The sequence below is a fragment of the Nerophis ophidion genome, linkage group LG20, assembly GCF_033978795.1.
Source record: "Nerophis ophidion isolate RoL-2023_Sa linkage group LG20, RoL_Noph_v1.0, whole genome shotgun sequence".
Taxonomy (NCBI): Eukaryota; Metazoa; Chordata; class Actinopteri; order Syngnathiformes; family Syngnathidae; genus Nerophis; species Nerophis ophidion.
The window spans coordinates 2,965,721-2,984,200 of record NC_084630.1 but is presented as its reverse complement, the minus strand read 5'-3'; the positions used below and the strand labels follow the sequence as shown (position 1 = coordinate 2,984,200).

Sequence of the window (18,480 nt, the reverse complement as noted above, 5' to 3'; positions counted from 1 at the left end):
ATAGTGGCTTCCTTAACAGTGTGTCTATTTATATTAGTTATTTTTAAAAGATCTAAAGTTTTCAGTGACTATAGGTACTTTTTTAGAAACCTTTAACAAAGTTGCGATTATAATAACGGTGATCGTTTTGGTCAAGATAACCGTGATATAACATTTTCATATTGTTACATCTCTCTAACTTTCACACTAAGAAACCACTCCAGCAGCACTGAGAGCGGACTCAACCAAACTACCCCTGGGTAATATTGCAATTTTCAATGTCAACAAAGTAATTGGCTCATAGAGATCCATCCGTCTTCTTCCGCTTATCTGAGGTCGGGTTGCGGGGGAAGCAGCCTAAGCAGGGAAGCCCAGACTTCCCTCTCCCCAGCCACTTCATCCAGCTCTTCCTGGGGGATCCCGAGGTGTTCCCAGGCCAGCCGGGAGACATAGTCTTCCCAACGTGTCCTGGGTCTTGCCCGTGGCCTCCTACCGGTCGGACGTGCCCAAAACACCTCCCGAGGGAGGCGTTCAAGTGGCATCCTGACCAGATGCCCGAACCACCTCATCTGGCTCCTCTCGATGTGGAGGAGCAGCGGCTTTACTTTGAGTTCCTCCCGGATGGCAGAGCTTCTCACCCTATCTCTAAGGGAGAGACCTGGAAACTCATTTGGGCCGCTTGTACCCGTGATCTTGTCCTTTCGGTCATGACCCACAGCTCATGACCATAGGTGAGGATGGGAACGTAAATCGACCGGTAAATTGAGAGCTTTGCCTTCCGGCTCAGCTCCTCCTTTACCACAATTGATCGATAGAGCGTCCGCATTACTGAAGACGCTGCACCGATCCACCTGTCGATCTCCCGATCCACTCTTCCCTCACTCGTGAACAAGACTCCTAGGTACTTGAACTCCTCCACTTGGGGCAGGGTCTCCTCCCCAACCCGGAGATGGCACTCCACCCTTTCCCGGGCTAGAACCATGGACTCGGACTTGGAGGTGCTGATTCTCATCCCAGCTCATAGAGATGTTACCTTAAAACTCGATGTAATAACTGGACAGCAGTTATTGTAATCAGCTCATTTTAAAAGGTTGCAATAAATACTAAGATTATATAATTTAAAAAAAAAAAGGATTCATTATCACACACAATAACTAAAATAGGTACTGTTGAGTACCGGTATCGATTCCCAGCTACCGGCAATTCGTATTGTATCTGTTCAAAGTTAAAAGGTACCCATGCCTACTGGTGATCGTAAAAGTCTTGCCTACTGAAGCTTATTCCTGTCACATGACAGCCCTTCTGTGCGACTATCCGCTCTGAAGACGCATTATGTGACGCCAGTAAAGCACAGCTCAATGTGACCAGGTCTGGACACATTGTTTGAAGTACATTTGTATTCCAATTAGAAGCAGATTTTTGCTTTCTTGAAGACTGACCGTCCCAGACTGAACATGTTCTTTGCAGACAAAGTTATGTACTGAATGTTCCTGATTAAAAGCTCGTGGTCATTATCAACATTCCCTGAGCAGTTACGTCTCATTTAGAGGAGAAACATTGCTTGCATGAACATTGTTGGTAATCATTCGTTAGTTGGAAATGTTCTGGGGATTAGGCACAACTGTGTTACTGCTTGTGACTTTATGACCTGTGTTTGATAGAATGACGGCTAAAGAAAAAGGAAGAACATACAGTGGGGCAAAAAAGTATTTAGTCAGCCAGCGATTGTGCAAGTTCTCCCACTTCAAATGATGACAGAGGTCTGTAATTTTCATCATAGGTACACTTCAACTGTGAGAGACAGAATGTGAAAAAAAAATCCAGGAATTCACATGGTAGGAATTTTAAAGAATTTATTTGTAAATGATGGTGGAAAATAAGTATTTGGTCAACCATTCAAAGCTCTCACTGATGGAAGGAGGTTTTGGCTCCAAATCTCAGGATACATGGCCCCATTCATTCTTTCCTTAACACGGATCAATCGTCCTGTCCCTTTAGCAGAAAAACAGCCCCAAAGCATGATGTTTCCACCCCCGTGTTTCACAGTAGGTATGGTGTTCTTGGGATGCAACTCAGTATTCTTCTTCCTCCAAACACGACGAGTTGAGTTTATACCAAAAAGTTCTATATTGGTTTCATCTGACCACATGACATTCTCCCAATCCTCTGCTGTATCATCCATGTATCCATTTTGGTATAAACTCAACTCGTCGTGTTTGGAGGAAGAAGAATACTGAGTTGCATCCCAAGAACACCATAAATACAGTGAAGCATGGGGGTGGAAACATCATGCTTTGGGGCTGTTTTTCTGCTAAGGGGACAGGACGATTAATCCGTGTTAATGAAAGAATGAATGGGGCCATGTATCGTGAGATTTTGAGCCAAAACCTCCTTCCATCAGTGAGAGCTTTGAATGGTTGACCAAATACTTATTTTCCACCATCATTTACAAATAAATTCTTTAAAATTCCTACAAAGTGAATTCCTGGATTTCACATTCTGTCTCTCACAGTTGAAGTGTACCTATGATGAAAATTACAGACCTCTGTCGTCATTGGAAGTGGGAGAACTTGCACAATCGCTGGCTGACTAAATACTTTTTTGCCCCACTGTATAGTACTTTGCTTACTTTTTGGGCTCGTAGAAGTCCATCGCTCTTTTGAGCTTGTTGTAAGCGGCGACTTTGAAAGGCAGAATCTCCAAAGTGATTAGGCCGGGAGCCATGGTGAGGACCTTGGCACCGTGGGTGGGCTCGTACAGGTCCTTTCCTGTGTCGGGGTGGGGCATGCCGGCAGGGTCGCGGCCCACAATGTAGAAGTTGGCACCGGCCACCATCCGAGCCCTGCAGTGCCACTGAACCTGCCGAGGGAGGGAGAAATTAAACAAAAAAAAAAGAGAAAAAAAAGGCTACCAACCAAAAAGGAGGATGCCGAATCTGAGCATTCTTGCCGGGCGCTAACCTCCGTCGGGCCGGCGTACATCATGGGCGAGGGAAAGATGGCCACGATGGTAGAGTCTGGATTCAGGACGCCCTCCTCCAGCACGGCGGCGTGCTGCTTCATGCGCCAGGGCAGGGGCACGTCGTCGTCTTTGGTCCAGCCCCCCAGTGGGTGGAGCAACAGGACGGGTCGGCGGTAGCCCCGCTCGGTCAGACGCTTGTGGGTGTCCTGCATCAGGAGAGCGTGGCCATTGTGTACCGGGTTGCGCAGCTGGAAGGCGAAAACGGCGTCTGTGGTGGGAAAAGTAGACAGGACTGAATTCTTAATCATATGATGATTGTATGATTGATTATACAATTGCTGGCAGTAAGTCGAACACATTTCCAGTGAGGGTTGGACTCCGCCAAGGCTGTCCTTTGTCACCCATTCTGTTCATAACTTTTATGGACAGAATTTCTAGGCGCAGTCAAGGCGTTGAGGGGTTCCGGTTTGGTGACCGCAGGATTAGATCTCTGCTTTTTGCAGATGATGTGGTCCTGATGGCTTCATCTGACCGGGATCTTCAGCTCTCACTGGATCGGTTTGCAGCCGAGTGTGAAGCGACCGGAATGAGAATCAGCACCTCCAAGTCTGAGTCCATGGTTCTCGCCCGGAAAAGGGTGGAGTGCCATCTCCGGGTTGGGGAGGAGACCCTGCCCCAAGTGGAGGAGTTCAAGTACCTAGGAGTCTTGTTCACGAGTGAGGGAAGAGTGGATCGTGAGATCGACAGGCGGATCGGTGCGGCGTCTTCAGTAATGCGGACGTTGTACCGATCCGTTGTGGTGAAGAAGGAGCTGAGGCGGAAGGCAAAGCTCTCAATTTACCGGTCGATCTACGTTCCCATCCTCACCTATGGTCATGAGCTTTGGGTCATGACCGAAAGGATAAGATCACGGGTACAAGCGGACCAAATGAGTTTCCTCCGCCGTGTGGCGGGTCTCTCCCTTAGAGATAGGGTGAGAAGCTCTGCCATCCGGGAGGAACTCAAAGTAAAGCCGCTGCTCCTCCACATCGAGAGGAGCCAGATGAGGTGGTTCGGGCATCTGGTCAGGATGCCACCCGAACGCCTCCCTAGGGAGGTGTTTAGGGCACGTCCAACCGGTAGGAGGCCACGGGGAAGACCCAGGACACGTTGGGAAGACTATGTCTCCCGGCTGGCCTGGGAACGGCTCGGGATCCCCCGGGAAGAGCTAGACGAAGTGGCTGGGGAAAGGGAAGTCTGGGTTTCCCTGCTTAGGCTGTTACCCCCGCGACCCGACCTCGGATAAGCGGAAGAAGATGGATGGATGGATGGATATACAATTAATTATTTGATGATTAGAGATGGCCGATAAATGCTTTATAATTTAATATCGAAAATTAACGGTATCGGTTTCAAAAAGTAAACTCTATGACTTTTTAAAACGCCGCTGTACGTTCTGGTACACTGACGTAAGGAGAAGTACAGAGCGCCAATAAACCCTAAAAGGCACTGCCTTTGCGTTCCGGCCCTATCACATAATACCTACGGCTTTTCACTCACACAGGTGAATGCAAGGCATACTTGGTCAACAGTCATACAGGTCACACTGACGATGGCCGTATAAACAACTTCAACACTGTTACAAATATGCGCCACACTGTGAACCCACACCAAACAAGAATGACAAACACATTTCAGGAAAACTTCCGCACCAAAACACAACATAAACACAACAGAACAAATACCCATAACCCCTTGCAGCACTAACTCTTCCGGGACGCTACAATATACACCCCCGGCTACCCCCTGGTCTACACTGATTTTACCACCACAGAGTAAGCGCTAAATAAAATGTAGTAACATGTTTGCTAATGAAATGCAAAAAAATACTTAGAATTATTGTCGAAATACGTGATTGGACATTTGTGACCAGTATTTTGAATATTTGGGTCACATAATTGTACCTAGGGCTGGGCGGTATACTGGTACTACGGTATATTTTAGAAAGAGATATATAGTTGAGACAATACCACCATACCGGTATCTTTTGATGTGCCTTTGTTTTGGCCACTTGCACTCTGTGCAGACACCGTAGCTGAGGAAGTGTCCGGCACACGGGAATCAGTCAGCGCACGTCCGGAGTCGCTGCCGCCACTCCTCGCCACATTAGCCTTTCAGGCCTGCACTGGAGCGCCGAGGCTGGCGGCTCCTGTTTTATTAACCTGAGGTTAAATGCTAAAGCTAAGAAATACATTTCAGCTAAAACCCTGGCTGAAGTCACACGTCACTTGGCAACACACACGCTGCTTTCATAAACCTCTCTTAACTGGATATGACTTATATTTAAAGTTGTTTCTTTTTAAGTAACACATTCACTTTTCCTAGTAAATAATTACACTTACTAAAGAGTAATTGTGTTAGTAATTACATTTTTTTTTTGGTTAGGTAACAAGTAACTATAATGAATTACTTTTTAAAAGTAATTTTCAGAACACTGGTATTAACAGTAATGTGATGTTAATTTCAAACTAAACACTTTGCACGTTTTGTTTTAAAATACCGATATATACGTTATTTCATGATTCAGCCTGAAAACACTGAGATATCAATTTTGGTCCATATCGCCCAGCTCTAATTGTATCTATCAAAGCTTTAGGAACAAAATGCATAAGAAACGTATTTTTCGGACTATAAGTCGCAGTTTTTTTTCATAGTTTGGCCTGGGGTGCGACTTATACTCAGGAGCGACTTATGTGTGAAATTATTTAGCTCATTCACGTAAGAGACTAGACGTATAAGATTTCATGGGATTTAGCGATTAGGAGTGACAGTTTGGTAAACTTGTATGTTATATGTTATAACTATATGTTATAGTTATTTGAATGACTCTTACCATAATATGTTAGGTTAACATAGCAGTTGATTATTTATGCCTCATATAACGTACACTTATTCAGCCTGTTGTTCACTATTCTTTATTTTAAATTGCCTTTCAAATATCGATTCTTGGTGTTGGGTTTAATCAAATAAATTTCCCCAAAAAAGGGGCCTTATACTCCAGTGCGACTTATATGTTTTTCCCCTTCTTTATTATGCATTTTCGGCAGGTGCGACTTATACTCCGAAAAATGTGGTAAGCAACTTTTTTAAACCTTTATTTTGGTAGAGCTGTCAGTCGGGATGTGTGCTGTTCTTAAGAGATCTTGTCTTGACAGCTGAGTAGAGACGAGACAGTGTTGAAATAAAAAGTTACGGCTGTGACAGTCTTCGTACATTGAGTTTGCATGTGAGTGCTATTAGAAAATCAGTTCCCCCCTATCTGGAATTAACTGTTTTGCTGAATAATTGTATTTTGGTTTAGTAAAAACAGTAAGTGGTCTCTCATCCATCATTTTTGCTTTTCAGTGGCCACTCTCTCACCGAGCTTAGAGTTCAGGGTGGGAGAGAAATATAAATACAAATTATTTCGTATGTCTTACACGTATGGAAACATAAAGCATCTTTGAAGTCATGAAGTTACACTTAATACTTTTCGGTATCAGTATTAGAGGCAGTCAAGTTATCATTAACTGAAGACGCTAAAATCCCTGGCATGGGCGGTCTTGTCAATTACACAAGCAGATGAGATGTGTTGTCCTTGCAAACCAGGTTTTCTGCAGGTATCGATAAGTCTAATTTAAAGCCTTTTAATAGAATTGAATAGAATAGAATAGAAAGTACTATATGGATCCCTGGTTTCACAATAAACAATAATAGTAATAATAATAATAAATAATATATAACATATTATATATATATATATATATATATATATATAATATATATATATATATATAATATATTAATCATATAAATATATTCTACATTTAAGTGCAGTCAAGGAACATATGCATTATACAGTCTGATGGCTGTCGGTATGAAGGACCTCCCGTGTCGTTCGGTGTTACATTTTGGGAGTCTGAGCCTTCCACTGAACGTGTTCATTCTCTCCGCCAGGTCCGAGTGTAGTGGGTGGGAGGTGTTGTCCATAATGGCTAAGAGTTTTGCTAGATTTCTCCTCTCTGACACCTAAAATAAATGTTATGCCCATGTTTTACTCCAGATTCAGTCAAAAGCTTACAATTGTCTGCCCGGACAAAATTGTAGGAGTTTAACAATGCTAAATTTGAATAATTGAAAAATTACATCGTTACTTACTAATGAATCAGAATTGTCCCAAAAGACTGTCGAATGTGAGATTTTTTTTTTCTATTTTCATTCATTTGATATAGCAGAATTTGCTTTGGTCACGCCAAAGAAATTTGACACTGTTGACTGCTGCCTGCCTTTTAATCGCCGACTTGTATGATTTCACCACGCTGATGCCCGTTGAGCAAAGTTTGGAGGTCTTTTTGCACACATTGCAGTTGGCCTCCCTGTGTTTGCTAGTGAAGGGCTTTAACCACTAATGATGACTAAGAAACAGAAAAGGTCATGATAACTTCCCACATCCTAAAAGACATTATAAAGACCATTTCCATCAAAGACAAAATAAAAACAATTGTAATATAATGCCTTTGTTTTTTGTTCTATTTTGTTTTGTTTTCCCTTGCACATGTTTCTTTTGTTTATTCTTTCCTTATGGTCCTTTTCTTTCAATTTTCTATTAGCGTTTTGAAATTAGAAAAAAACATTTATATGCGCATATTTTGAAAACAATATTGATACATTTTTACTTGGGTGTTCTAATTGTTTGAATATTATGTGTCATAATATTGTTAAAATAAAGTTGGGGCATGGGGGGACAACTGTGACTGGTCAGCTGGTTACGACGACATTTCGGTGGTTCGCACAGCCCGCCTTCGTTAACGTCTTCGCCTACGGTTTGGAGGCAATGTCCACATTAAAAGTGACCGTTGTATTAAAAAGATTAGTTTCAGCTCCAGTGTGTATAACAGTGGTAGCGTTGCTACCACTGTTATACACACAAAAACATCCATCCATCCATCCATCCATCATCTTCCACTTATCCGAGCTCGGGTCGCGGGAGCAACAGCCTAAGCAGGGAAACCCAGACTTCCCTCTCCCCAGCCACTTCGTCTAGCTCTTCCCGGGGGATCCCGAAGCGTTCCCAGGCCAGCCGGGAGACATAGTCTTCCCAACGTGTCCTGGGTCTTCCCCGTGGCCTCCTACCGGTTGGACGTGCCCTAAACACCTCCCTAGGGAGGCGTTCGGGTGGCATCCTGACCAGATGCCCGAACCACCTCATCTGGCTCCTCTCCATGTGGAGGAGCAGCGGCTTTACTTTGAGTTCCTCCCGGATGGCAGAGCTTCTCACCCTAAGGGAGAGACCCGCCACCCGGCGGAGGAAACTCATTTCGGCCGCTTGTACCCGTGATCTTATCCCTTCGGTCATGACCCAAAGCTCATGACCATAGGTGGGGATGGGAACGTAGATCGACCGGTAAATTGAGAGCTTTGCCTTCCGGCTCAGCTCCTTCTTCACCACAACGGATCGGTACAACGTCCGCATTACTGAAGACGCCGCACCGATCCGCCTGTCGATCTCACGATCCACTCTTCCCTCACTCGTGAACAAGACTCCTAGGTACTTGAACTCCTCCACTTGGGGCAGGGTCTCCTCCCCAACCCGGAGATGGCATTCCACCCTTTTCCGGGCGAGAACCACAAAACATGTGGAAGAGACTTGCAAGTAGGTTCTGCCTGTACGTACCGAAACAAAGATTGGATGACTGACAAGAGGCTCACTCTGTTCATGTAATTACACTGAGCGATGCACAGAGTGAGACGTCTTGTATCCAGTTTGAAAGGCAGAGACGAAAAAAGAAACCCAGAGACGTAGCACTTTATCGAAGAGGGCAAATTATTTAGTTCATTTTTATTTATTGCTCCATGAATCGGTTCCGGCTTACAATTTTATACATTTTTTAATGCCGCTGGACATCGAATTTAATGCTTTTTAAAGGCCTTAATTTAGCAAAATCCATTTAATAACTTGTAATGTTTTTTAATGACCCACAGAAACCCTAAAGACTTTTGTTGGCTGGGTTTTCAAGTGGCCGTCTCGTTAATTTCTTAGTTGTGACAGGGGTGAGGGAGTGAAACATGATTTCCCCTGACAATAGTCATTTCAGTCACATTATGTCGACTTCCGTGACATTCCGCGTTTAACAGTAGATTCCACTTTTATTATTTTTTATTATAGCCTAGTTAAAAACCCCCGCAAAGCTTCTCAAAAGATTCATTATTTTAAATTGTAGTTTTTATTTGCGGAAACAAATTAAAAGCTAATGTGCTAGCCATGAATGCTAAGTTATAAAATAATTAAAAGTCAACAATATTGTTTTATGAGCCAGGGAAATGAAAAAGAGTTTCCTTGTCCAATTATATACACCTTTTGATAGTAGTTTTCTTAAAAGCAGGTGCACCGTCAGAGATTATGGGCCCCAGGGGCCCTGACCGCAGCATGTTTTCAAGATGTGTTGAAAGCAATTGTTCCAGATGATAAATATCGTAAACGTCACACTGAAATCACTACACATCAAATGTTCCGATGGTGGGACGCTGTGACGTGTGAAAGAAAACAATTTCTCAGCTTTCTTCTGGACTTTTCACGGCAGTTGTGGAAAACTAACTAGATCTCTGCTATTTAGTTTAGTTGGGTGTCTCCAACGTAGTTTCTGCTTGATATGGCTGAAAACCGTATCGCAATTACTTTTTTATATTGGTCAATAATAACAATTATTGATATTTTTTACGACCTATGGTAAATATGGACCAGGAGAAAAATATATTAAATGTTATAATCCCCTCAGCTATTGAGACTGAAATAAATGGAAATGTCAACACAACCATGGAAAACAATCAATGTAAACACAATTCTAAAATCACAATAAACACTTAAGACCCTTTTTTAAATAAGGTGTAAAATAGAGAAATATGGATGGAATGCTTAATACAATGTAACAAAGTAGTGAAAATGTAAACAGAGAAACTTAAGAACAACACATTTTGCAGGTTTACTGCCAGGAAGTTAGGTGGTCTGTTATTCTCGTTAAAGTATTGTAATTAACTTATATTTATTTAAATATTTTTGGACCAAATTATTATTTTAAAAGGAACACATTTTTTATATTTTATTATTCATTTTATTTATACACTCCTGCACTTTAATTCCTACGTGTTGTTTCCGTACATCCGAATAGGGAACGGACGAGAGAGAAAAGACCAGCACTGCGAAGAAGTATTATCCGTTTGAAAAAAACAAAACTGCCATATTGTCGATGTGACTTTTCCTGTCTTATCACCAATTTATTTCCTCTCTGCACAGAATCAACAGCAAGATGGCACGGCCACATAGGTAGTTGATACTGTTACGCGATTGGCGGTTAAGCGTGTCCCTCCCATTGCTCACAGATCACTTCCTGTTTCCTGACCGCGAGTGCCTATGTTAATGCAACACACCATGCTTCATTCTCTCTGGTTTCTTCTGACCGAACCAGAATATGTTTACTGTATATCAAACATTTCATCAAACATGTATTATTTATGTGAATTGAGTATCTATCACGACACAGTGGGGCAAAAAAGTATTTAGTCAGCCACTGATTGTGCAAGTTCTCCCACTTAAAATGATGACAGAGGTCTGTCATTTTCATCATAGGTACACTTCAACTGTGAGAGACAGAATGTGAAAAAATATCCAGGAATTCACATTGTAGGAATTTTAAAGAATTTATTTGTAAATGATGGTGGAAAATAAGTATTTGGTCAACCATTCAAAGCTCTCACTGATGGAAGGAGGTTTTGGCTCAAAATCTCACGTTACATGGCCCCATTCATTCTTTCCTTAACACGGATCAATCGTCCTGTCCCCTTAGCAGAAAAACAGCCCCAAAGCATGATGTTTCCACCCCCATGCTTCACAGTAGGTATGGTGTTCTTGGGATGCAACTCAGTATTCTTCTTCCTCCAAACACGACCAGTTGAGTTTATACCAAAATGGATACATGGATGATACAGCAGAGGATTGGGAGAATGTCATGTGGTCAGATGAAACCAAAATAGAACTTTTTGGTATAAACTCAACTCCTCGTGTTTGGAGGAAGAAGAATACTGAGTTGCATCCCAAGAACACCATACCTACTGTGAAGCATGGGGGTGGAAACATCATGCTTTGGGGCTGTTTTTCTGCTAAGGGGACAGGACGATTGATCCCTGTTAAGGAAAGAATGAATGGGGCCATGTATCCTGAGATTTTGAGCCAAAACCTCCTTCCATCAGTGAGAGCTTTGAATGCTTGACCAAATACTTATTTTCCACCATAATTTACAAATAAATTCTTTAAAATTCCTACGATGTGAATTCCTGGATTTTTTTTCCACATTCTGTCTCTCACAGTTGAAGTGTACCTATGATGAAAACTACAGACCTCTGTCATCATTTTAAGTGGGAGAACTTGCACAATCGCTGGCTGACTAAATATTTGTATTCCCCACTGTATATATTGATATTGTTTTAGCGGTCCAGCCCAATTCCGACATACCTGCGTTCTTTTCTTTAAACTTCTGCTTGAGCTCGCTGGGCGTCAGTCGGTACTGGTCCAGCCCGTCGTTCCAGTAGATCCGGTCCAGCACCTCCAGGTCTCCGCCGACAAGCCAGTCTCCGCTTTCCATCACCATCTGAAATACAGTATAGGCGCCACATCAGGGCAGTGGACGCGCATTCTAACATAATCCAGACACGGGACGACCGTAAAAAGCTGCGCAGAGCTGGAGAGGCGCCAAGCTGAGGTCTAATAAAGTCCAGACTTATCAGGTCCAAGGCACCGGGCACACTCTTGTTTAAATCAAATTCTCTGGTGACGTTAAATAGTCGATGGCTATTTTAAACTAAATGGATCCACAAAAAAAACAAACAAAAAAAACACTTTGAAGAGATTTCTCCCCATAGGAGGCAGGCATGATTGTGGTAGAGAGTCTATCATGTGGAAAATTGGTAGTAGACCCTGAGACTGAACTGGACTTGTATGGGAAGTACCTTCTGTAACAGACCTGGGCAAATTAAGGCCCAAAGGCCACATTTGGCCCGTTGAGCTTTTCAATCTGGCCCGCCGGACATTCCCAAATAATTTTTAAAAGGCCTACTGAAAGCCACTACTAGCGACCACGCAGTCTGATAGTTTATATATCAATGATGAAATATTAACATTGCAACACATGCCAATACGGCCGCTTTAGTTTACTAAATTGCAATTTTAAATTTCGAGCAAAATGTTCTGTTGAAAATGTCACGGTATGATGACGCGTGCGTTTGACGTCTCGGGTTGTAGCGGACATTTTTTTCCAGCCCAATCCAAGCTATAAGTAGTCTGCTTTAATCGCATAACTACACAGTATTCTGGACATCTGTGTTGCTGAATCTTTTGCAATTTGTTCAATTAATAATGGAGAAGTCAAAGTAGAAAGATGGAGGTGGGAAGCTTTTAGCCTTTAGCCACACAAACACAGCCGGGGTTTCTTTGTTTAAAATTCCCGAAGGTGAAGCTTTACTATGGAACAGAGCGGTCAAGCAAACATGGTTCCCGACCACATGTCAACCGGCAGGTTTCGGTGAGAAAATTGTGGTAATAAGTCAGCTCTTACCCTAGTTATGAGCGGAGCTTGCGTCCTACCGCAGCTGCGGACTATTACCTCCTCCCACCGGAGACACTGGCGGTCACCACACCCGTGGCCACACCCCTCCGACTATCAGGTACCATATAATCTCACTAAAACTCTAGTAACACAATAGGCAGATAAGGGATTTTCCAGATGTCTAATAACATCTGAATCGCTCTCACTGCCCTGGCCTTTTTTTTCTTTCTAGTCCTTCACTCTCACTATCCTCATCCACGAATCTTTCATCCTCGCTCAAATTAATGGGGAAATTGTTGCTGCTGGTGGCTATGATTATAAACAATGTGAGGATGTGAGGAGCGCTACAACCCGTGACGTCACGCGCACATCGTCTGCTACTTCCTGTAAAAGCAAGGCTTTTTTATTAGCGACCAAAAGTTGGGAACTTTATCGTCGATGTTCTCTACTAAATCCTTTCAGCAAAAATATGGCAATATCGCAAAATGATCAAGTATGACACATAGAATGGACCTGCTATCCCCGTTTAAATAAGAAAATCTCATTTCAGTAGGCCTTTAAGATCTTTAAGATGGAAATTGTAGCTGCCATTATGATGTCCAGTGATGTTTTCTAATGACCGTAAGTCTTGAACTATATAAAGTATTTCAATGGTTGGAATCTGCGGTTATGGATGATATACCAGTTACTATGGTAATCTAATTAGTTACTATGCTAATCTAATTAGTTACTATGCTAATCTAATTAGTTACTATGGTCATCTAATTAGTTACTATGGTCATCTAATTAGTTACTATGGTCATCTACGTGCATGGGAGTTTGCCCAACCAGTCTACATGTGCTTTGTGGACTTGGAGAAGGCATTCGACCGTGTCCCTCGGGAAGTCCTGTGGGGAGTGCTCAGAGAGTGTGGGGTACCGGACTGTCTGATTGTGGCGGTCCGCTCCCTGTATGATCAGTGTCAGAACTTGGTCCGCATTGCTGGCAGTAAGTCGGACACATTTCCAGTGAGGGTTGGACTCCGCCAAGGCTGTCCTTTGTCACCGATTCTGTTCATAACTTTTATGGACAGAATTTCTAGGCGCAGTCAAGGCATTGAGGGGTTCCGGTTTGGTGGCCACGGGATTAGGTCTCTGCTTTTTGCAGATGATGTGGTCCTGATGGCTTCATCTGACCGGGATCTTCAGCTCTCGCTGGATCGGTTCGCAGCCGAGTGTGAAGCGACCGGAATGAGAATCAGCACCTCCAAATCCGAGTCCATGGTTCTCGCCCGGAAAAGGGTGGAGTGCCATCTCCGGGTTGGGGAGGAGACCCTGCCCCAAGTGGAGGAGTTCAAGTACCTCGGAGTCTTGTTCACGAGTGAGGGAAGAGTGGATCGTGAGATCGACAGGCGGATCGGTGCGGCGTCTTCAGTAATGCGGACGTTGTATCGATCCGTTGTGGTGTAGAAGGAGCTGAGCCGGAAGGCAAAGCTCTCAATTTACCGGTCGATCTACGTTCCCATCCCCACCTATGGTCATGAGCTTTGGGTCATGACCGAAAGGATAAGATCACGGGTACAAGCGGCCGAAATGAGTTTCCTCCGCCGTGTGGCGGGTCTCTCCCTTAGAGATAGGGTGAGAAGCTCTGCCATCCGGGAGGAACTCAAAGTAAAGCCGCTGCTCCTCCACATGGAGAGGAGCCAGATGAGGTGGTTCGGGCATCTGGTCAGGATGCCACCCGAACGCCTCCCTAGGGAGGTGTTTAGGGCACGTCCAACCGGTAGGAGGCCACGGGGAAGACCCAGGACACGTTGGGAAGACTATGTCTCCCGGTTGGCCTGGGAACGCCTCGGGATCCCCCGGGAAGAGCTAGACGAAGTGGCTGGGGAGAGGGAAGTCTGGGTTTCCCTGCTTAGGCTGTTGCCCCCGCGACCCGACCTCGGATAAGCGGAAGATGATGGATGGATGGATGGATGGTCATCTACGTCACAGCAGCTCGGACGAGGCACCAAGTAGTGTGGGCGGGAAGCGTTTCCACAGACGGGGAAGGACATTTTCACAACAAAGTTCTAAAGCTTTGTGATATATAGATTACAATAGAAACTACTTTATTGATCCCTGGGGGAAATTCAGCAAATATTAGATATATCAGATTGTAGGTGAGTTTATTGTGTACCCTTCACGTTCATATTTCACTGTTTGTTACGTTTCACTTGATTGTAAAATATGTTGATCGAAAGGGGGGGTCTGACGTTCATTTTTTGTCAATATTCAGTGTTTTATCATTCATAAAAAAAGGAAAAATTCCATTCTGTTTTTAAGGTGCTCTGTCATAACGTTTTTAGCATTCATATTGTGAGGTTTTGTATTAGTGTACTTAAAAATAGATATACCGACCCTCAGACACATTTTTTTCAAAATGTGGCCCCCGAGTCAAAATAATTGCCCAGGCCTGTTCTATAAGGTGAAAGGAAGAAATCAAAGCCCAAAATCTCCCTTTATTTGAGCATATTTTCATAGTTGAAAATTGTGCCTGTGCGACATTCAGAGGTGGGTAGTAACACGCTACATTTACTCCGTTACATCTACTTGAGTAACTTTTGGGATAAATTGTACTTCTAAGAGTAGTTTTTATGCAACATACTTTTACTTTTACTTGAGTATATTTATAGAGAAGAAACGCTACTTTTACTCCGCTCCATTTATTTACATTCAGCTCGTTACTCGCTACTTTTTTTTTATCGATCTGTTAATGCACGCTTTGTTTGTTTTGATTTTGTCAGACACGCATTCAAAGTAGGAACTACACATGCCTGCGTCGTCACATGCAGTCACTGGTGACGTTGGACCAATTGAACAGAGCCAGGCGGTCATGTGACTGTAACACGTAGAACCCGACTTAAACAAGTTGAAAAACTTATTGGGGTGTTACCATTTAGTGGTCAATTGTACGGAATATGTACTGTATTGTGCAATCTACTAATACAAGTTTCAATCAATCAATCAAAAGTGTAACGGAAAAAAAGACACTTTTTATTTCAACCGTGCTTCCCGTCACAAGTCTAAAGACTGATCGCACAGTTCCTGTCTTCACAATAAAAGTGCCGCTCCATCGCGCCTGCGCTAACAAAATAAGAGTCTCCGAAAGCCAGCGCGAGCAAGCTAAGGATTTTGCCGCAAATGTATTTCTTGTAAAGTGTATAAAAAGGAATATGGAAGCTGGACAAATAAGATGCCAAAAACCAACGACTTTCATGTGGTATTAGACAGAAAAGAGGAACTTTTTTTCTCCTCCATTTGAAAACGTGGATGTCTGATTCCAATCAATCCAAGTCATCAGAATCAGGTAATGCACCAACTTATATTCTTGTCTTCATGAAAGATAGGAATCTATATGTGTTAAACATGCATGTATATTCATTAAAACACCTTCAACATGTGAACAAAAACGGCAAAATAAATAAATATAAATTATTTACTTTATATATAAATGTATGTATATATAAATGTATGTATGTACATATATATATATATATATATATATATATATATATATATATATATATATATATATATATATATAATATATATATATATATGTGAGTGTGTATAAATGATACGTGTGTGTGTATATGTATATATGAGGTAGATCACCTCGACTTGGTCATTTACTAAGTAATTGATAAACGTTGAAAAGCTTATTGGGGTGTTACCATTTAGTGGTCAATTGTACAGAATATTTACTGTACTGTACAATCTACTAATACAAGTTTTAATCAATCAATCAAATCAATGATTGCTTACTGAGCCTATGGTGCTGTTAAGTTATTGTGGCTCAATGTGCCATTTTATTTTATTTTAATGTACTATTATTTAATATATAATATTGTTTTAGTTGCTTAAGAGAGAAATTCTTGGCTCTGAATTTGCTCATTGCTATTTTTATGTTTTTGTGCATTTGTTGCCGTAATCAGGTTACTCATCAGTTACTCAGTACTTGAGTAGTTTTTTCACAACGTACTTTTTACTTTTACTCAAGTAAATACTTGGGTGACTACTCCTTACTTTTACTTGAGTAATAAATCTCTAAAGTAACAGTACTCTTACTTGAGTACAATTTCTGGCTACTCTACCCACCTCTGGTGACATTATCATTAGTTACTTTGTTTCCCCCGCACACTAATTAACCCGGCCATGTATGACTTGTCTGGGACGAGTCACGAAAGGCGAGTAACATCCTAATCCTGTGCAGAGATCGACGGCTCTGTTTATTTTGGAGAGAGGGGGGAGAGGGGGGGCGTCTGCTAGCATGAAGCAGTGTGCACGCGTGCTCTGTTGATTCATCGTACGGCCCGGGGCGAGTTTAAACACGTAGAAGGCTTAGGCAAATAAACAAGCGCCGCGCCGAGGTTTCCGAGGAAGAGGGCTCCTGTCTGACTGGCCAACAGGTAAACAGGAAAGTGGATTCAAGTCAATGTAATACGGAGCAGCTTGTTCTTGACAGAAATGGCTCGGGATGAAAAGTTTGAGGTGTGTTGAGAGACGCGGGTTAAGAGCATATGTTGCACACAATTATTACTGAGTGACACTTTAATGACAGCAAAGCTTTGCACACACACTCAGGTGTGGCTAAAGAGGCTTCCGAGGACAACCGCACGCCTATTTCAAGTTTGCCATGCTTGGATCGTAGTGTGAGTATACCCAAAATATAACACCTTACAAAGCAGACTGGACACAAACCGCATCAAAACTCGACCACGCCCGCCTGTGTTCAGTCTTTCCATGAGCTAAGTGAAGACTCCACAGTGGATCTGTGTTTTATCAGTGTTAGAATCCAGAGAGGTGCAGCCCCAGACCAGTTTGTACTGTTTAAGCGTTTGGATTTATGACGTCTTTAGGTGCTAAAAAAAGGTGTCGTTTAACAGCACATTTGCTCATGCAAAGAGTGAGTGAAGGTGTTAAACTGGGCCCCTTTTAAACCAAGTGCAGCCTGGGAGTTATCCTGTTGTGTTGGTTTAATTGATCAGCACCACCTGTGTTGCCAAGGCCAAGTCCACACAAACATGTCTTTTGTTCATTTAAAAAAAAAACATATTTATTGCAAACCGTTTTGTCTCCGAAGTCTTTTTCACTGCCTATAAAACCCGTCTTGTTCCATCCTTTTGTATATCTACCTTATTTTCCGCACTACAAGCAATTACTTTTTCCCTATGCTTTGAACCCTGCGGTTTATAAAACGGTACGGCTAATTTGCTGATTTTTTTTTCCGCAAACGGCCGCAATGTTTTGTATTGAAGAAATAGTCTTCATATACGCCGGCAAAGACACTGAATCGGAGTGTTATTGTTTGTGCTAAGCCGCCAGCTTTTGAACGAGTTTGCTCACTGCGTGTGCTGCCGGTTGAAAATGTACTTTATGTTTTTGCTTTAAACCAGAAGAGGATTCTTAATCACTCGCAGCACTGTTTGTAAGTTTTACAATCAAACTAAAACAATTCCTACTTACTAAACAGTCCCATGTGTGATGTCTGTTGGAGTGTATTCATGCATATTTGTACATGCTATCATAATGTAATCAAACCTAGCGTCGTTAGCATTAGCGAATATGCTGACACGTTTGAGTGTCTGTTAATTTCGTTGACATATAATCGCATTCGTTTATATTGTTTCAGTTTTGCAAATTCACCAAAACGTCAGCGTGGAGTTATTGAGTTTGTTTAGCTGATTGGAGAGCTAACGCCTGCAGCTCGTGGGCTCATGATGACTTCTGTTTTGTCTAAACAGCCGTTTTTCTGCACTGTGACAGGCACCGTTTGGAAACACTTACGGTATGTAAATAACATTTACAAACTATTTTGTAACGGTATACGTTAGAGATGTCCGATAATGGCTTTTTTGACGATATCTGATATTCCGATATTGTCCAACTCTTAATAACCGATTCTG

The 18,480-nt window shown here is 42.5% G+C and overlaps 2 protein-coding genes across 9 annotated transcripts in view; one reads left to right on the top strand and one right to left on the bottom strand.

Annotated features, from left to right (window-relative positions):
• Nucleotides 1-18,480, top strand: part of sgms2a (sphingomyelin synthase 2a) — a 246,777-nt gene that overhangs the window by 170,069 nt on the left and 58,228 nt on the right. The window lies entirely within an intron of this gene.
• The window catches only part of papss1 (3'-phosphoadenosine 5'-phosphosulfate synthase 1), a 43,090-nt gene that overhangs the window by 2,304 nt on the left and 22,306 nt on the right, over nt 1-18,480 (bottom strand). The window contains exons 9-11 of the mRNA XM_061880308.1: nt 11,465-11,600; nt 2,940-3,208; nt 2,609-2,838 (exon numbers count right to left, since the gene is read on the bottom strand). Of these exons, the coding sequence (XP_061736292.1) occupies nt 2,609-2,838; nt 2,940-3,208; nt 11,465-11,600 (635 nt within the window). The remainder of the gene's footprint in view (nt 1-2,608; nt 2,839-2,939; nt 3,209-11,464; nt 11,601-18,480) is intronic.